Source organism: Micromys minutus (assembly GCF_963924665.1).
Source record: "Micromys minutus genome assembly, chromosome: X".
In the NCBI taxonomy this organism is placed as follows: Eukaryota; Metazoa; Chordata; class Mammalia; order Rodentia; family Muridae; genus Micromys; species Micromys minutus.
In genome coordinates this window covers 73,495,594-73,516,858 of record NC_137970.1, presented here as the reverse complement: position 1 = coordinate 73,516,858, position 21,265 = coordinate 73,495,594, and the positions used below count along the sequence as shown (strand labels likewise).

The window sequence follows — 21,265 nt, the reverse complement described above, 5'->3', positions numbered from 1 at the left end:
GCACATGCTTGCTGGAGTCCAACCCACAAATACACCTCAATAGTAGCCGTATACATGTACATGCAGCAAGATGAATGTTGCTCCAGAGTGATTAAAGGTGGTGCACGAATGTCAATGTGGGCAGGTCATTTTAGGGTATAGATGTACACAAGCCAATAACTTACAGATTGTATTTTTCTCTTTACCCCCAAGATAAATAAATCAAAGGAAAGCCCAAACACACACATACACACACACACACACACACATACACACATACACATACTGATGTCATCTTGGGTATCAAGGAAACAACTGCCTAAAAGGTCCATTCTTGGCACTTCCAATTTTTACGACACCTTCACTTTGCCCTGTGGGGCCTTCTCATATAAGGATGGTTGCTCCTCTGCACTCTCAGGCAAAGCCTTCTTCTCAGAAGACCGGTCTTCAGGCTTTCGGGCAATCAACAGGCGGCAGGTGAGCAGGATTCCAAACACCAGAGCATGGGCATAACGTTTGAGAGGATCGCCGACCAGCTGGTGGAAGAAAAGCACAGCCAACACCAGCAAGAGCAGGAAGAAGTTGGCCACATCTTTGGGACGACCGGGTACCAGGGTCATGACAATGCCGCATGCCACTTCAAGAGCACCAATACCTTTCCGAAGGAGAATGGAATTGATGCCCATTTTCTTCAGCAGAGGAAGGGCTCGAACATAGCTCTTGTAAGCACGTTTCTAGAGTGGGGATATCATAAGGATATTAATGCATTAACCACAATTTTAACATTAGAATAAAGAACATATCTGCAAGGGTCTTTTCCCCACCTTTACAAGAAACCATCGAACCACAAAGGCCCTCAGTCAACCCAAACCTGCTAGCACCTTGACCTTGAATTTAGGCTCCTGAGCTGTGGAAAATCAAATGTGTGTTGTTCACAAACTGCTAGTCTGTAACATTTTGTTATGGCAAATCTGAATGGACTAAGTCAGGCACTTCTGTAAAAGTAATAATGCAGCAAATCTGGTTTCATAGTATTTTTTTTAAAGTTGCTGCCTGTAAATCACTAAGAAATGAAAAGAAATTCACCGAACCCATAAAACTTGTGCAGGTAATCCATATCCGCACTTTCTAGTTGCTGCTTTGTCCAAGCCCAGGTGCAAGACAAAGAATGAGAAAGCCTCACTACTTTGAACGGTTGACAGTACTTGCCTAGCATGCATGACACCTTGGGTTTGGTCCTAAGGCTATATAAATCAGACATGTTGGCACTTGCCTGAAGGTCCCTAGTTCCATTCACTGAGTCAGTATTTAGTCTTTCTGTATGCTAGACATTGTACTAAGTATTCCAAATGCACATATGAATCTAACAAAAGGCCTTTCCTTCCTGAAGCTTGGACTTCAAAGGGCAAAGGGTAGATACTGAAATGTGTGAGAATGATAAAATGTTGAGCGTTGCATAAAATAATGGAGTGGTTATAGCTGGGGTATATCCTCAGCGCTCCTAAGAGGCTGACAGTGAGGGTGCAATCTTTAAAGAAAAGCTGGCATTTACAAGAACAATAAGGGCTTGGCAAACAGAAGAGAGTGGAAGATGTATCACAAACACTACCTCACTTTAGCATGGAGAGCAAAGAAAACATAAAATAGAAGCAAAATATACAAACTGCATCACGGAAAATTTTATTGTGCTATTGAGCTTTGGACTTTGGCTTAGATCCAGTGAAAGCAACATAATTTGATTTTAAGGAATGTCTTATTGGAAACCATGGGGATGTATTGAACAGGCATACTTGCCAACAAGGAAATCGGGTGAGATGCCTAGACTAGCAATAACACACACACACACACACACACACACACACACACACACACACACTCCAAACAAATACATATAAAAACAATTCTAGGGCTAGAGCTCAGTTAGTAGAGAGCTATCCTAGTATACAGAGAAGAAATTGGGCATGTTAAGACATACCTGTTGTGATAGTTTGTATATGCTTGGCCCAGAAAATGACACTATTAGTAGGTGTGGCCCTGTTGGAGTAGGTGTGTCACTGTGGGTGTGGGCTTAAGACCTTCATCCTAGATGCCCAGAAGTCAGTTTTCCACTAGCAGCCTTCAGATGAAGGTGTGGAACTCTCCTGCACCTTGCCTGCCTGGATTCTGTCATGCTTCCTGCTTTGATGATAATGGACTGAACCTCTTAACCTGTAAGGCAGCCCCAATTAAATGTTGCCCTTATAAGAATTGCCTAGGTCATGGTGTCTGTTTACAGCAGTAAAGCCCTAACTAAGTACCTGTAATCTTAGCTTGGAAGGAAGAGGCAGGAGGATCTGAAGGTCATGGTCATCCTCAAATACATAGTGAGTGTGAGGCCATCTGAGATTGTGAGACCCTATCAGAAGGAGGAGAAGAAGGAGAAGGAATAAGAGAAACCAAATTTTTATGTATCTGATTTATTTAACTTAATATGATCTCCAGTTGCATCCATTTTCCAGAAAAAGACTACTTTATGCCTCAATAAAATTCTGACTGTAAGAAGAAACTGGTGGGGAATAGAAAGAAGGCTAGTTAAGAGCATGTACTATTCTTTCAGAGGACCCAACTCTGTCTCTCTGTCTCTCTCTGTCTCTGTCTCTGTCTCTGTCTCTCTCTCTCTCTCTCTCTCACACACACACACACACACACACACACAGAGAGAGAGAGAGAGAGAGAGAGAGAGAGAGAGAGTTCTTAAAGACACAAGATGAACAAGTACTAAACTCAGATATCAATTTCTCAGATCTCAATTTCTACAGATGAGGCATCAACCAGCTGCAGACTAAAGAAAAGTTAAATCTATTAGACTTTTTCAGTATTGCTTACTACACCATTTATGCTTGTTGGGTGCCATAAGTAATCAAGATGGGAATATGTACATAAAAAGTGTAAATACTAGACCATTTTAAGTGAGACTTGAGCATCCAAAGATTTGGGTATCTCCTGGAAATGGGAGGCATGTGTCCTAAAGATGTCCCCTATGAATACTGAAGGAAAGAATTATAAGAACCAGGCTGAAAGCCAGTGTGATTTCTTAGAAGCCTCCAACCCCTTGAGTTGTATTCATACTGTCTAAGTTTGGGGGGGGGATTTTGAGCCAATTCTCCCATTACTGCACAGGTGAAGGCACCTATATTTCATGGATTACTTACCGTGAGAAGTTCAAGTGTCCTCTACAGACATTGTTTTTTTTTGTTGTTGTTTTTTTTTAAAAAAAAAAACTAATAGAAGTTTTACTTTTTCAAATGCATAGATTTAGAGTCAAATCTACTTGGCTTCAAACCCCAGCTCTGGCACCTTTCCAGTTTGATATCCATGAGAAAATTATTTGACCTCTCTGGTTCTTATTTCAAAAAAAAGGGGGGGGGGGTGAGGACTAACTAAGCTGAAGAAAGTAAAAGTATTCATCATATGTACAAAACATAAATGGAGACCCAAAGCACGGATCAAAATAATATAATAAGAATGTGTTCTTTTGTTTCTGTTTTGTCTTATTGAGACCAAGCTGAGGATAACTTTGAACTCCCTAGCCTCTCACTTGTACCTCCTTAGTGATAAAATAACTGGATTGAGCCACAAAACCCACCCTGTTCACTTTCAGAAGGACCATTTCTACATTAACAGTACAAAGTCTTTAAAGAAGAATACCTAAATCCTAAAGTTGGGACTTCTGAAGGATGCACAAAGGGGACAAACTAAGTTTCTTAGATTCTACAGTCTCTTCTTCAGGTCCCAGAACTTCCAGATAGGAACTGAATTGCTTGTCCAGATTCCTCACCCTCCCCAGTATCAATCACTTAACATTCAAGAATAAATTCTTAGCTAAGCAGTGGTAGCACACACCTTTAATCCCAACATTTTGGAGGGAGAGACAGGCAGATCTCTTTAAACTCAAGGCCAACCTGGTCTCAAAAAGACAAAACAAACAAAAACAAAAGAACAGATTCTTATCTATGATTTTGAGAAATCTGTCAGCAGCCATCCTCCTGTCCCTGTAACCGTACCCAGAAGGAACCTGATTTTTCAACCCCGGGCTCATACATGCAGCTTGGTAAATACTCCACCAGTGAACCCTTATTACCTCTTTCCTCTTCTTTCTCGAGAAACTGAATATGGGCAAGGCATTTCACCAAAGCTTTAGTTCTAAACTGAGCAGACACACATATTTATTACCCATGACTCCAACTGAAGACTGTATGATTTTTTTTAGAGATGGGATGAATATTGACATTATAGAGAGCCTTGTATTCTTTCTGCTATGGAGAAGAAGACAGACATCAAGAGACTCCTACCACTGCCAGCTCCTTTCTGAAAGTGTGGTGCAGGCCCCCTCATTTCTAACAAATGAACAGTCACGTGTCTTGAATCTGTAGTAACTGATCTCAAAAGGCATCAATGGTACTGATGGCAGATGTAAAGAGTTGACTGACTCACTTTCCTTAAAGCTGTAACAATTCACTTTTTATGTTTGATTTTACTTTTTCTTCAAATGAACCAGACCCTGAAACTGTAGTTTCCTTGAAAGGGCCAAGAAATGGGAAACAGAAGTGTTCAGTCAAATGCTCCAAATCTTTTCAAAGGCCAGTGGGCAGCAGTGTCCTTGGACCTCTCTATTTGTTTTGTTGCTTGGATAAAATGACAGGTAGTGTATTGCCTCAGTTTCCCCTTTTTTACGTTAAATGAGTATTTTGGAAATTTGATCAAAGATTCACAGTACCATAGCTTCAACTGAAAGTAAAACACACACACACACACACACACACATTTCTTTGTGTGAACCACACAGTGAGAAATCCTTACTTTTGTTTAAGCCACAGTACCTATTTTAATATCAACAAATCGAGCAGTTTCATTCTTTTAGTATGAAAACATATCACTCAGAAAAGAGGTTTTTTTAAAGCACATTGAGCTTTTCTTTACTCAACCCCCTTTGCTCTCTGTTCACTTATTCTTCATAACATGCCAGGGCCATGATCTCATGTTAGTGACATTAAACTTGGACAGCTAGCTCAAGAATGTCAAATAATAATCACAGTAATAACCTACCTAAGTCAGCTAATGAGACAAAACAGGAATAGAGGATAAGTAGTTTGATCCTCTTTAGTTCACTTATGTCAACTAGTTGAAAGAAAAAAATGGGCTAATAGAATGTATAATAGATGTATTTAAAGTCAAGAAAACAGATACAACTATCTTACATTGTTAGAAATCAGGACGATAAAATACCCTTGGGAGGGTAGTAACTGAAAAGCACAGAGTTCTGGTTGTCTGCTAATACATACTTACATGAGAATATTCTGAACTTTCCTAGAACTGTACAGTTACGCATTGTGTGTGTGTGTGTGTGTGTGTGTGTGTGTGTGTGTGTGTGTGTGTGTGTGTGTGTGTGTGTGATACTCCAACACAATTTACAGAGAGAATTATATGAACGTGGAAGAGTACACTGACAAAAATATATTTTGCCTAAAAGCCTCAGCCTAGTTACTATCTTAGACCACATAAAACCTACACCAGCTGTAAAATTTGCTGACTCACGTATGAGTTTCATGAATTTTTGTAGGGAAAAAAAAAGCCACCCGTGAATCATAGAGCATTATCTGAATGCAACAAAAAGCTCATCGAGTTTAATTGCTAACTATTCACATGAATGATAAGTACCTTTTCAGTGATGCCACTTGCCATTGTCATTAATTTCTCTAAAGAGGACTCTAACAAACCTGATTCTATTAAGCAAATGGAATCCTGTCTACAATTGCTTCTTAGAACACGTGAATCTGTCCTCTACTGTTAAGTCAAAACCACTCTGAAACAAAGTCAGATGTTGGTTGACTGAGAGTCTACAAGATCCCAGTGACAGCTTTGATGTGATGTGTGTGGTTCTGCTTGTGTGGCTGTGTGAAGTAAGCAAGTCACATCACGTCTCAGGGTCTATTTTCCCCCTCTAAGGAAATAGATATACTGCACCACCTCCAAGAAATCTAAGCATCGATGAATTACTACCCTATTACCTAGTTGGAAAGCAATTAATGACACTGATTGGAAGGATAAAAGATTGCCCACAGACATTAAATAAACTGCACAAACATGTTGGGAATGTCTCAGTAGGGTTGCACAAACAGGGAGCATTTAACTAACTACAGATAGCCAATATAATCAACAAATCTTTTCTGTGAGGAATGGAAAGAATCAGAGACTTGCCCCATGGTCCCCAGAGTCCAAATCCTTTGGCTTCTTCATAACTGGATTTTGGTGTTTTCTTAGATTTGTGGTCTCCTGGATACCACTACAGAACCACCACTACAAAACGCCGAATACAAATTGCGTGCAAGTTATCCATCAGTTACAGCAGCATCTGTAAACATTGTCTCCCAATTCAAGTGAACTAATGAGGCATTCAGTCAAGGGAGTCTCTCCGATCATGCAGGAGTCACTTGGGATATAGAAGACGGTATAATAACACTTCCTTAATCTGGAGGAGGCATGAGACAACACATACCAAATGGATTATTCAGAGATGCATCTGCTAATTCTGTAGACGAGTCAGTGCGCATTACACAGCAGCATGTAGATGCTTCAATATCACCTGATTGCACAAAGGTCTGCTCACAAGGGCACATGAAAGCACATTTTGTTCTTCTGCACACTTGATTCTAGCCCCCTAAATGACTATTCAAATTAGTTTGAAAACCACTGCATAAAATAGAATCAATTATCACCATCATCTCACCCAGCACTTTCCTTGAACACCTACCGTAGCAAACACTGTACCAGACATTATAAAAATGCTGTCTTGGTTAATGCTTACAACACTTTGAGGTAGGAATTCGTATTTTCATGTTACAAATAAGGAAACTGAGATGCCAAGAGTGCCAGAATTCTAACTCTAGCTTGTATGAATCCAAACCCTGCACTTTTCCTACTCATACTTCCTGAATTCTCCAGGAGAGCCAGGAGAGAAATTCATATTATTTTGTTTTGTTTTTTACCACTTTCTCCAGTTATTCTTCACAGAGGGAATCCTATCTAAGACAACATATTAGCTTTATCTATTTATCTACAATTAACCTATCATCTATCTATCTGTTTATTTTTTACTTATTTATTTGTTGAGATAGGGTCTCTCTATGTAGCCCTCACTGTCTTGGAATGTATTATGTAGCCCAGGCTAGCTTCACAGAGATTCACTTGCCTCTGCCTCTTAAACGCTGGGATTTAAGGTGTGTGCCAAAGGCCTAGCATATAATGGCTTTAAAATGGAGATAAAAGTAGATAAAATGCAAAAATCTAAATTTGAAACAATTGGCTCAAAAATAAAGCCCCAAAATATAGACTGGGGAATTGAACTCATGCAAAAGAAAAATGAAGAAGAATGTGTTAGATATTTTAAAGAGTTGGTTGTAGGTTCTACCAGTCAAAACAATTCAGTGAGCTTTTATGTACATGGTTTCCAATCTCTTGTCTAACAATAGCTTTCCCTATGATTTTGGATAAATCATTTAAACCTGCTGTGCTCCAATTATCCGTTAGGAAAATGGAAAGGTCTAATAAGATTAATCTGCTTCACAGAAAGGTTCTAAATAAATAATCTTAGAATTACACCACCACCACCACCTCGAAGTCTTATGAGAATTACCACTGCAACCAGTATATGACTAACTCCACTAATACAGAGAAATCACTCCAAAATGGGAAATAGAAAAGTCTCCATAATCATTCCATCTGTCCTAAATTTGTTGTACTGAAGGACTATTGACTCCCCCTCAGAAGCAAGAGGCGGCTCACAACTGCATAATCAAGAGCGAACCAGAGAAGACTAATGGATAACGATAAGGCAATGCTGCAAATGACTCATTTGACCCCTCCATTCACCTGTCCATCCCACACACAGACATATATATTCTTACGTATGTTCTTGTTGGCTAATAGATACTATTTTGAAGAATATATATCGTCTCCAAATGCATATTTATTACCGTAGGCTGTGTGCCTCGAGCTAACCTGAAACTTCTAAGTCCCCAGCCTTAGCATGCTGAGTGGTGTCCACAGTATGTATTAAGCACATTTTGTTCAAGAACGGAATATGTCCTCCCTTTCACGTGGGCTCCAGATTAAAGCTGGGACAAGCCTGGGCACTATGCGGTGGGCCCTATGTGAGAGAGCTGTCGCCAGCCACAGCCTGACACTCAGTGTAGGAAGAGACCCTAGGAAAGAGCGGTCTGGAAATCCTCTAAAAGGTTCAAATCACTGTGGTATCTACCTTGCAGTTAGATAGTAATCCACCCTTCCAAAAGCCCCACAGACAGAAACACAGAAGCCAGCTAACACGTACGAACACACACACACACACACACACACACACACACACACACTTGCTCCCTACTGCTCTGTTAGAGCATACCAATATACCAATTTAAATATTTTCCTGTTTATGCCAGGAGACCTTCAGGCTTGTTTTCTCTTGCTTTCGTTCGGCTGCAACAGACAGCCCTACTCCCTAGGAAGAAGCTCACTCTAAACCCATTTGTGCCTAGTACTCCTCATGAGCTCCTGTCAAGCTGGTAGGAAGCTTCCCGATGGTGACTCCATCTTAGTGGAATTGCCTGCAGAGCATAAGTAGGGTGCAGCTTGGGGGTCCTTTAAAGCAGCTGGGCAAGGTTCAGAGTGCGGTAAGCATAGTGAAGACAGCTATATTCCTAAAGAAAGGAAAGGCTTAAAATACCTCTGGTGCACATGCACAAGAGTATAAATAAATGTACATGTGAAAAGTAAAGCGAGAGCACGTTCATGTATTTAACATGGACCACTTAAACTAGTCCAGGCAAGACAAAAGCATAAAAGCGTTTCTTCACCGCCCCTTCCCTATCCTTCCACCTCTTCCAGCTCTTTGGTGGCTTTTGCTGCCCTCACCCTACCCCCTTCCCCAATGCAGGCAGCCTTGGCTACTTATTTTGACCTGCTTTCAATTCCATCTGCTCTAACATACTGGGAGGAGGGGAGATGAGAAAGAGAAGCATGTGAGGATTTGCCACTGGGGCTAGACCTAAGCCACCCTCCCCCAACCCAGAGTAAGCCCGTGCTAAAAAAGAAGCAGAACGCTCAAGCCAGAGAGCTGTGTGCAAGTATGTTCTGAACATCTACAATTTGCCAGACTTCATCCTTTTGCAGGTCATGTTAAGGAGCCCTGGGAGGCTCTGCAGTGGGCTCTTGGAGCGCGAAGAATTCCTCTCAGTGGCTGAGGCTATTCCTTCCTGCCTCAGCCCTAAAGGAGAGAGACCCCCTTGCCTCTTTTCTCTCTTTTTTCTGTTCCTCCCCTAAGCTCATTTCCATCTTGACCTTGAGAGCCCAGTTTTATGTGCTTGCTCCCATTACTAGCACCCTGGCAAAAGCTTCTTGAAGCAGGTTGCCTACAAATCCGGGCAGGAAATGGGCAAAGTGACAGGGGCGGAGGTGAGAGACCGAAAGTGCTGGAAACATCTCTTGCTATCTCCTAGTACTCCACTACAGAAGTCCTCATCGCACCCAACTGGGGAAGGTAGCCCAGCCCCCAGTTTGCAGAGCTGTTCTGGCCAGTCACCTTCGGGCATTCCAACTCTGCAGAGAGGAAACCTGCAGAGGGCCCGACTCTGGGAAGCCACCGGAGGCATGGTAGAGATTGCAGACGGTAGGAACAGACTTGATAGATTCTACAGATTAGCCCACACACAAGATAAAATAAAACATCCAGCTCTCTCTCCAGGGAAGGGGCAGAAGCAGAAGATGCTCAGTGACCTTTATTTTGGGCAAGACTGCTCTGTCTCCAAGATCCAGATCGTACCCCGATGCCTAAAGGAATACTGTCAGCTCTGCACATGGGATGACGAAGAATACCCAGTCAGCCCCTACAAACTGCTAGCTTTAGGAACCCATCTCCACACCCCACCCCCAGCTCTCCCTCTCTTTCCCCTTTGTTCCTCCCTAAAATAGATAAACTCTGGCTCCCTAAACTCTTAGCCTAGAAGGAAGGACTTAGACTTGCAGACTGGTTGTGCCTGGGACTTTGGGTGTGTGCTGGGAAGAAGGACAGGCTCGTGAATGACAGGTGCTACGCAGGTCTCAGCCTTCTGCTGGACTTGAAACTGGGGGGTCTTCCCTGGGCATCCCCTCCCCCAACTGGCATGCAGTGGCACCAAAACAGTTGCTCCCGACATAACCCACAAAGAAACCGCTCTTGGTCCAGCTGTTCCTTTCCGAGCTGCAAAGTTGTTAGGGAGGAGGGTCCGGGGTTGGGGGAGAGATTCAGGGAAAGGCACTGGAGTGGAGAAAGAAAGGAGAGGTTGTCACAATCCCACAGTGGAGCGCTCTTCATTGCTCCTTTATATCACTCACCATCTCACTGTAGGCATCCTTGCTGAGCCTGGGGGTCAACTTGATAGTCCCCATGAAAACAAAGAAGAGTCCCAGGGCCACTGAGAGGGCCAGGATAGTTACGGTTCGTGGGGATGCCATGGGGTCACCAAGGCAGGTCCCAACTAATCCCTCTGCTTTGCGCAGCCCGGCTGTCAAGGCGCAGGCAGTTAGCACGGGGAGAGCTAGAGGAACGCTGCGGAGGCAGCAGAGAGAATGACAAAGGGAGAGGAGGGAGCTGGAGAGAAAAAATTGAGAGATTGAGATTCAACGACTCTCACTACAACAATCGCTGGGTCCTAATGCCCTACGCTTGTACCTCCCTGTGTAAAAGGACCGTCCAGAAGTTAAAAGAAGCCCTGAACTGAGACGGAACTTCCAATTCCTAAGTGCGAGGAAGACAATTTATGTCTCAAGTTCGGCCCCGGGAATAAGGAGTTTAGAAAGATGTCCTTTCTGCTGTTTCCCCAGGTGCACTTTTAATTCCTCTCACACCTACCCTTCTGTTATTCACTCCCCCTTTCAAACCTCAACTTTTCCATCAATCAAACCACCAGTCATCCTGAAGTCATTGGTGTCAACACTCAGGAGAAAACTGCAAGCCCTACCTGGTGGCTCAAGCCTGGAATCCCATATCCTCATGACTGGGACAGGACGGTATGAATCCTGGACCAGCCTGGGCTACACAGTTAATTCAAGGCTACCCTGGACTATTTTCTAAAAGTCCTTCTGGAAAAAAATACAAAACCTCTCTCTCTCTCTCTCTCTCTCTCTCTCTCTCTCTCTCTCTCTCTCTCTCTCTCTCACACACACACACACACACACACACACACTCACACAAGAAAAGAGAAAAAAAAACATAATGTTTTCAAGATTGACAGTAACCAAAGAAGGCTTTTGTCTTCTCTTAAAAAAAAAAAATGTTATGGTTCCCGTTGCTCAGTGGTTAATCCTTAGGTTTTACATTTAGCATTCAAAAAATGTTCACATGGGGCTGGAGACCTAGCTCAGTTCGTAGCGTACCTGCTATATTACCCTCCCCCTTTTCATTTTGATCCTGTCTCTCAAAGATATATCTTTCAATAGGTCTCACTGCCAGATGCCATCTGTTATGTACCCACTCACTGCCCCATCCTACCAGAGCCCCCCAACTCCCCATGTTTCCTATCCCTCCTTCTCCTTCACTTTTCTCTTCATTGACATTCAACCTTTGTGTCAATGTCACCTCCTCCATAAAGCCTTTCTTGATAGATGCCCAGTTAGATAAGACTTTTTTTTTTTCTTCCTTCAATGTTCTATTACAAAACCAATGTTCACTGAGTGATTCATAGGGGCAAGACACTGCTCTTGTATTAATTCACTTAACATGAGTAGCAGTACTGTGAGCTAGGTATGAATCCCCATTTATGAATGGGAACCTTGATGTCATGATTCAAGTGACTAGACAGCTATGTCTAGAGGCTAGGCTCAATTGGTTTTGTTAAACACATGAAGCCTTCGTTTATCCTGGGAAGGGGTAAAATGAGCACCAGAGCCGCTAATAAGATTTGTTGCTCTATTGCCCAAAAGTGTGGTCAGAGGTCTCATCCATGTGGTATATGGCCAGTGTAGAAGTCACACTGAAAATGAATGGGGAGATGACACCAGGCTCGTGAAAAGACTGTTGACTGCATAAGAATGGTCAGTGGTCAGAGGGTGTTGTGTCTCTTTGTTAGAACAGAGGGACACTGGGCAAGCTGAGTGGTGACCACTCCAGGTCAGATTGCAGCTCGCCCCAATGAGACAAACAGTACTCCAGAAGCAGTGCTCAAGCAGAGAGCTGGAAATCTTGAGTCCTGTAGTTTGCTTTCTGTTGTTATGCAAAATACTGAGATCAAAAGTGACTTGGGGAGAACAAGAGTTTATTTCAGCTTATTGAGGGATACCCAGGCAGGAACTAAGGCAGGAGCCTACTGCCTGGAACCAAGGCAGGGACTGGGGAGAAAAGCTCACTACTAGCTGATCCTCCTGGTTTACTTGGCTACCTTCCTTGTACAACCCAGAACCACCTGCTCAGGGGTGGCACTGCCTGCAGTGGGCTGGGTCCTCCTCTATCAATTTATAATCAAGAGAGGGCTCTACAGATGTACCCACAAGACAATCTACCTGAGACAATACTTTAGCCAAGGTTCCTTTCTTCTCAGATGTGTCAAGTTGACATCCAAGATTAGCCTCCACAAGTCTCTACTCTCAGTATGACTTAAAGGTCTCTTTCCATCCTGGTCACGAATCCTCCTCCCACCTAACCAATCCAAGCTGGGTTTCATGGTTCCTGTCTCTAACCCCAGCAATCATCAGGAAGCTGACTTATGAGGATTTCTATGTTCAAAGCCATCCTAAGCTACATAGGACATTTCAGACCTATAGTATAAGACTCTGCCTCAAAAACAGACAAACAAAATGCATTTTAAAGAAGAGGAAGAGGAGGAGGAGAAAGAAAAAAGGGAGGGGAAAAGAAGGAAAGAAAAAAAGAGTAAATGCTACAGAATCAGTACAAATTCCTTCAAAGTATGTTCCCTTTTCCCTATATCATCCTCAGATATTCCTCCTTTCCATCCACAGGTGTTATCATTCCCTTACCCATACTGTGATAAAGTACCGGAGAAAAGCAACTTAAGGTACTGGGCAGGACTATGAAGTAGCTGGTCACATTATCTAAAACCAGGAAGCATCATCATCATCAGTCTCTGCTTCCTGGTGCATGGAATAGTTTCACATACTTCAGTGTGTCTTTTGTCCTCAGTTACACCTTTCTGAGAGCTGTGGAGATAGATAGCTCAGTGGGTAAAGCACTTGCTGTACATGCATGAAGATCTGAGTTTAGTTCCTGGGCACATATACAACAGCCAAGCATGACAGCACACACTTGTAACCCCCTCATGATTTAAGGATCACAGGATGAGGATGGGATAGGAAAAGCCAGGATAATTGGAGACAGGTAGATTCTAAAGGAATTGCTGGTCATCTGCCTAGACAAAATGGTAGTTCCAGATATAGTAAAGACTATTTCAAAATAGAAGGTGGAAAGGCAGTTGATAAAGATATTCTGACATCATCCTCTAGCCTCCAAGAGTACCCACACAGGCACACACACACACACACACACACACACACACAGAGAGAGAGAGAGAGAGAGAGAGAGAGAGAGAGAGACAGAGACAGAGACAGAGACAGAGAGACAGAGACAGAGAGAGAGAATGAAAAGAAGAACATTAGAAACAGCACAATAGACACACCTTAGAAGTTCGTTTTATTTCTATGGTGATTCTAAATCCCATCAAGTTGATAATGAAGGTGAACCCATCACAACAGGTATACTGAGCCTTCTGAAATAGATGCCCCATCCTGTTCACCATCATTTATATCCCAAATATGTCACCATAATCAATTTCATCAAGGAAAATTGGTACCTCTGCCATTTATGATGCGGCTCTTGGTGATTTTCCTTGGTGACTAAAAGATAAGGAGCACCCATCTGAAATAATCCAAAGCATGTTGCCCAAGGACTCTCTCCATTATAAGCCAGCTCTTACCATATTACAAGGCCAAAGAAACAGAAAACTTTCTTCGTTCAGCTTTCCTGGATTAGACAGCCATGGCCTAGAAGCCTCCCATCTCCCATCAGCTTTAAACAATTGGTGTGGCAGTAACAAGTGTTCTCTACACTCACACATCTTCCTGAAGCCAGCATGCTGGTGTGCCGGGTCCTGGATACTGGATATTGCCACAAGCCAACTTCATCACGGCACCCTGAGGACCAGAGGTTCCTCCAGTTGAGTTACGACTCCAAGGGTGTTAGGTTTCCAGGCTGTCCCTGTAGGGTCAGGTTCCCACCCTGCCAGTGACATTCTTTAGTATATCCCTGTTTTCCAGGTAGGTCTGAGCTCAGAAAATAAATGATCAAGGTGCTCATTGTCACCACTGATTTGAAAGGACATTGACTGAAGATGCTGGTACTCATGTTAAGTTTAGTATCTAGGCCTAGGTATGGCGGGTCACATAAGATTCTTCCTCAACCTAAATCCACATCACAAACACGGGGTACCAGAATGTGTCCTTTTGTTGTCATTGTTGTTCCATCCCCTGGATAAGTCTGGGAGAGAAGAGTCATGGACCCATCCCCACTGCTTCAAGCCTTGTGACTTAGGCACTGTAGACATACACAAAACATGAGCTACAAGTCCTTCTAACAATGAGCTTGTTGTTACATAGCAGACAGTAGAATTTTTTTTATTTTCATACACATAATAAATGATTGGAAAAGAATGTATCAAAGTATGAAATGTTAATCTTTGTAATTTATTTTTCAAACATCCTACAATGAATATGACAGTAAAATGAGTAGTCAGGGAAGACCATGCTTCATAGTTATGTGACTGATTGTATACAGTGTATTTCCATGTCAAATGACATGATAATGGGAATAATACATATTCATAAAATATTTTAAATGAAAAAGGATATAAGGGAAAATAACTCACGATTCCACTATGGAGAGATATTATTGTTGATGTTTTTATTGGTTAGTATTCAAATTGACCTTTTCCTTAACTGCCTTTTCATGAAAAAAAATGTTTATAATTAGTTTTTCAGAATTCTACCACTTTAGTACATTTTATACCCACATTTATTACCTTGTTAGCATTGTCACTATATTTCTAAATTAAGTTAAAAGTTCTACCTTCAGGGAATCTCAATATGATCCAGCCAGTTACCTCCTCAGAAAGCCCATCAATGGATTGAACAGTAAGCCACAAAGGCAGGCAAGAACCTTATCAACAGTATCATTCACTGGTAATAACAGAAGCCTGATGATCTAAAATCTGTCTTCTGTGAGTTTTATGTGGTAGTTGTTGTTGTTGTGTTTGTCTTGCTTTTGAGACAAACTCTTTCTATGTAGCCCAGGCTGGCATTGAACTTGTGAAACTCTTGCCTCCGAATGCTAGGATTACATCTCCACGGTGCTTCGAACAGCGTTAGTGTTAAATAGGAAAGGGTAACAAAGGCAAGAATTGGGAGGTGCCATGTGTCTGTAACTTTTCTATTGCTGTGATAAAACACAAGTAATAAGGCAAATTATAGCAAAGAAGGTGTTTCGACTTTCAGTTTCAGAGGGTTAGAGTTCTTGAAGAGCAAGCAAAGACATGGCAGCAAGAACAATTGAGGGCTCTCATATTGAGCAAGCAGGAGGAAGAGGGAGGCATACGAGGAGTGGTGCAAGTCTTTTGGCACACCTCCTCTAACAAAGCCATACCTTCTCATCCCAAACAGTTCCACCTACTGAGGCTAGTGAGTTCCTTCTCATTCAGATGACCACATTTGGAGTGGTCCATACCATCCTGGCCTGCCCACTGTCTGATAAATCATTACCTTAGGTAATTCACTCAAGATCAGTCATGCAGTGCAATGAATGCTCTCTTTTGCTTAGGGAGAAGTTTGGGCATCAGTGGGCTCCTAGTTAGATGTAGCAGAAAAAGACTCAGGAGAACGCAAAAAGATGGGAATCAAATAAAGATGGAGTCCCTAAGAAAATGGAGTTCACTGGACTTAGTGGCCAGACCCTTCTCTAATCCTGAGTAGGAAGCCATCACTCCACTTTCAAGTGAGATCAGAGGTTTCTCTCCATAACAACTAGTATGCAAAACAATAAGCATTCTGTACTGGTTATTTGTTTTCAACTTGACACAAACTAGAGTTACCTGGGAAAAGGCAACCTCAAATGAGAAAATGCCCTATCATATTGGTTCCAAATGAATTTTAGGATTTATGGGAAGAATCTATAAATCATTTTTAGTAATATATACAAAATGCTTTCTTTCTTTCTTCTATGCTTCCTTCCATCCTTCTTTGCATTCCAACCTTTCTTTCTTTCTTCCTTCCTTCCTTCCTCCCTCCCTCCCTCCCCTCCCTCCTTACCTCCCTCCCTCCCTCCCTCTCTCTCTCTCTCTCTCTCTCTCTCTCTCTTTCTTTCTTTCTTTCCTAGGTCTCCTGTAGCTCAGGTTGGCTTCAAATTTGCAATTCGGATATTCCCACCTCTACCTCTGAAAGCTAGGATTATAGGTGTGTGCTACCACGCCCAATTTATGTAATACCATTGGTCAAATGTAGGGCTTTGTCCATGATAGGTCAGTATTCTACCTACCAACTGAGCTATATGCCCAGCTCTCTTCTTTTCTTCATATAGTGCTCTTAGTTTGTTTATCGAATATGAAAAGTCCTCACAAGCTAATGTGTTAGAAGCGTGGTTTGCAACTGGTGGACTTATTTTTGGAGGTGATGGAAGCTTTGAGAAGTAGGACCCAATTAGAAAAGGCAGGCCACAGAAGAAATGTCCTTGCAGAATCTAGATGTTCCTTCCAGTTTGTCTGAGCTTCCTTTCTACACTGGGGGAGGGTGAACTATGTGTTTCTTTCTTTTTTTAAAGATTTATTCATTTATTATATATAAGTACACTGTTGCTGTCTTCAGACACACCAGAAGAGGGCACTGGATCCCATTACAGATGATTGTGAACCACCATGTGATTGCTGGGAATTGAAATCAGGACCTCTGGAAGAGCAGTTGGTGTTCTTAACTGCTGAGCCATCTCTCCAGCCTGACCTGTGTGTTTTATTGTATGCTGTCACCATAATGTTTAGCCTCTCATCAAACTCACAACAATGGAACTGGGTGGCCATGAGCTGAAAGTGTGAACTAGAGTAAGTCCCTCCTCCTATATAAGTTGTTTGTTGCTACACATTTTATCACAGAGATGAAAAGTCTTAACAGAGAGCCCATTCATTTCTTAAGATTGCCCAGAATAGCAAGAAACTTTGGAGCTCAAATGATCCTCTGTTCGCATTCTCCCCACTAGCTGTACCTAAAAGCTTACAATACATCTAGCTGAGACTAGAAATCATATTATTAGGGATTTTATCCTTGAGTCATTGTCATGAATTCATCCCACCCACTTTATCTGCTGTCTGTGGCTGGCTTACAGAAAACCTGTTGTCTCTTCTGAACACTCACTCTCCTTAAATCTATTCATACTTCAAATGACTCCCCCTAGGTATTGTCTGGGTAGACAACCAAATCAAGTGCAAATAATGATTTTTGTCTCCCTTTGAAAAACTACACCTCATTTCTTTTCTTATATCTTACTCTGTTAAAAAACACACTTTTTAACATTTGCCTGCCCTGCAGCAACCAATGAAATTTCACTTGCCACTTGTCAAAGGAACCATGAAATGGAGCACCAAGACAAGCAAGGAAGCTCTGGTTATTATTTTTTGGAAGTAGTCATTGCTGCGAACTCTTTTGCTATCAGGAAAGAAAAGATATGACAAGCTAATTTGTCTTTTCATAGGTGCTTATGCTACCCACATTTCTCCTGCACCATTTTCTTTCCATAATTAATTTTTTTCCTCACATTACTACCCATTTACAGTCCCTCCATCCTCTTCCCCCAGTCCAGCCCTTACAAACTCCTCCCCCCCCACAACCTCCTCTCCTCCTTTGAGAAGGGCAACCCCCCCTTGGGGGCATCAAGTCCCAGCAGGACTAAGCACATCCTCTCCCACTGAGGCCCAACCAGGCAGTCCAAGTAGGGGAAGGGGATCCAATGGCAGGGAACAAAGTCAGAAACAGTCTTTGCTCTGATTATTAGGGGACCTCACATGAACACCAAGCTGCACATCTGCTGCAAATGTGTGGGGGACCCTAGGTCCAGTGCCTGCATGCTCTTTGGTTCGTCTTTCTGCACATTCAACCAATGTTTGACAGCAGCAGCGAAAGTCACAGAAAGACAGCCCTCCGTGCCATCTAGATGTGTGTTTGCCTTTTGTTTCAAGGGAGAGGATCCGGCAAGGATAATCCCAAAGTGGGAAAGGCACTGAAAGAGAGAGCACCAGCTCCCCCATGCCCAAGTGGGTACCACGAGACACAGTCTCCATGTTTTCTCTTCCGTCTCTCTGTGCAGTTTCCCAGTCTTTTGCCTTACAATAGATCTTAATGGAGCAACCATGAGATCCACAGCAGAACAGGTACAATTCCACATCCCATGTGGCAACACTCATTCATGACTTGCTCTATCGGCTAGAGGGACATGCTTTAATTTTATCACTATCCCCAGGGAGAGCCTTCTGTGTCACGCACTGTGAAACTGCAGCACATTAAACATAACAGCCCAGGGTGGGCAGCTCAGTGGTAGAGCACTTGTCTAGCATGACGAAGACCCCGAGTACCATTTCCAGCACTGTCAACATGGTCCCTGAAAGAAGTCCACTGAGCTCGAACGTTGTGCTGACTCTTTTTGCTGTTTTGCCTATGCACGTGGGTACGGACCATGTGTGTGAAGTGCTCGTGGAGGTCAGAAAAGGGTGTCATTGTAGCTCTTGGGACTGGAGTTATGTACAGCTGTGTGTTACTGTGTAAGAACTGGGACCTGAACACAGGCCACCATCTGCAAATTTAATTAGAAAACCACCTCTCCATCCCATACTGACATTTTAAAATGTAAAAATTGGGACTCAGCGAGTTTTAGGTCATTTATCCCAGGTCATATTCTCCTAAGTAATAGAGCTCCAACCTTATCTTGCATTAATGGTATTTTTTTTTTTTTTTTTTTTTTTTTTGAGTCAGCACTTGAGTTTGTGATCTCCTCCCTCCTCTCAAATACTGGTATTACAGGTACACACTGCCACATGTAGTTGTAGAAACTCTGTCAGCTCTTAACTATGTTGATTGGCATTGCAAACACACACACACACACACACACACACACACACACACACACACACACACACCACACACACGCACGCACGCACAGCATCCACAGAGAGATGGTGGCAATTGAGTATTGGTAGTTTTCAAGAACTTACCAAGTGTCTTAATGTGCAGCCAAGTGTGGCTTGCTTTGTTGCCTGACAACTCAGCTGTGTCTCAGTGAAATATCTAACTCATGCTTCTGCCTGTCTGCTGTAGGCAATGTATATTCTTTACAAGGTAGGTGTGAACCACAGCCCTAAGGAGAGCTTGCACAGTAACGGCTCTTTCCTCAGCTTCCCAAGGTAGTGCTAATCGAGACCCTCCACAGACTCAGGCTGATGTGTCAGCTGTATTAAATCCTGAGCTGACAGGTAGCTATGCTTGGCAAATACTGCTCTTCAGTGTTAACTCTCTGAGTGACTTCAGAAGAGGATAAAGAGTATACTGTCTAGATAGCATTAGGTAGCAGTAAGGACTAGGTCAGAAACTGGGCTGAGCCTACCCCAGCATATGGTCTGCTCTTTTCTCAAGTGTTGTGTTCTGTGAGCACAAGCTATGGCCCTGAGCATTGAGCATAGAGCACAAAGAAAAGTCACACGGGTGTCTTAGCATCATATGCCATATACTAATAGGTTCATTTGCCTTTCATGGGTGACCATGTAGTATAAAACTGAGGTCTTTCAAATGGGATCCTCGTGTCTGGCTACTTCCACATCACCTGGAAACTTGCTTGAAATGCAAATTCTTAAGCTGACTTAATTTGGAGATGGGACCTTACCATTTGAGTAGCAGTTTTTGTTGTTGTTGTTGTTGTTGGTGGTGGTGGTGGTGGTGGTTGTTGGTGTGTGTGTGTGTGTGTGTGTGTGTGTGTGTGTATGTGTGTATGTATGTGTGTTCGTGTATGTATTGCATGTGCACATGTATGTGAGAGCCAGAAGTTAATCTCAACTGTTGTTTCTCAACTACCATGTTAGACAGAGTCTGTCATTGCTCTGGAACTTGACACATGCTCTAGGCAAGCATGGTAGTACCAGGATCTGCCTACCTAGTACTGGGATTGCAAATGGTCATCACCATGCCTATTTTTTGAGACAAGGTCACCCTATGTGGTTCCACTATGTGGAACTTGCTATGTAGACCAGGTTAGCCTTAAACTCACAGAGATTGATCTTCCTCTGCCTCCTGAATGCTGGGACTGTAGATGTGCACCACTGAGGTCATCATTATGCCTGGCTTTAAAAAAAGTGAATTCTAGGTATCAAACTCAGGTCTTGATGCTTGCAAGATAAGCACTTTTCTGACCTCCCCCCCCCCCCCGTGTGTGTATCCTACAATGACCTTAAAACTGCAAATTTTTGGTGATCATCCTACTTCATAAGTGCTGGGATTATAGACAGGCACTAGTAGTCTGAATTTTAAAGAGCCTTCCAGGGAATGCTGATGCAAGCCAGAGTTTGAGGATCATTGGTTAAAATTTTAAGAACTGAAGTGGGAAAACAGGTATCTGAGAGCTGGCTCTAAGGTCTACTCTGTCATTTACTATGTGATCTTGGATATGTTATTTATTCCTCTGTATATCTCAGTTACTTGGTACATCAAGTCCAGCTATCAGTATTCTGCCCTGTAAATTGGGCAGCTTCTCATGGGTCACTTAGGATACTGCGTGGCACAAAGTAAGTGTGCCAATAATAAATGCTGGGTATCTCTTATTACAACAAGGGCTGTTCGGGATGATCATTTTCGTGTCCAACAGGATTGGGTTCTTACAGGGTAGAAAAAGTCCAAATTAGAAATCTAGGAAACAAACAAACACACTTAAAATCTGGGTGTTGTGGGACATAGTATCATCACTCAGAAGGCAGCGACAGGCAGATATCTGTGAATTTAAGTCTGGCCTGGTCTACACTGTGAGTACCAGGCCAACTGCATCTGCCATGGTAAGACCTCATCTCAAAAATAAATAAGGAAAACTAAGTAGCAGCTATGTATAGCTGTGCACACCTCTAGCCACAATACTGGAAAAAAGAAGAAAGATTGGAAGATCATGGACATCCTCAACTACATGAGGAATTTAAAGTCA

At 42.6% G+C, this 21,265-nt stretch overlaps 2 protein-coding genes across 2 annotated transcripts in view; one reads left to right on the top strand and one right to left on the bottom strand.

Moving 5' to 3' along the window:
* NOX1 (NADPH oxidase 1) overlaps window positions 1–21,265 on the top strand; it is a gene marked incomplete at both ends in the record, with an annotated part of 376,148 nt that overhangs the window by 151,184 nt on the left and 203,699 nt on the right. The gene's annotated exons all lie outside the window — the stretch shown is intronic.
* On the bottom strand, window positions 330–10,503 carry TMEM35A (transmembrane protein 35A; the record flags this gene model as incomplete). The annotated part of the gene is made up of 2 exons (XM_080910543.1): window positions 330–713; window positions 10,384–10,503. The coding sequence occupies 2 exons, from the start codon at window positions 10,501–10,503 to the stop codon at window positions 330–332; spliced, it is 504 nt and encodes a 167-aa protein (XP_080766669.1).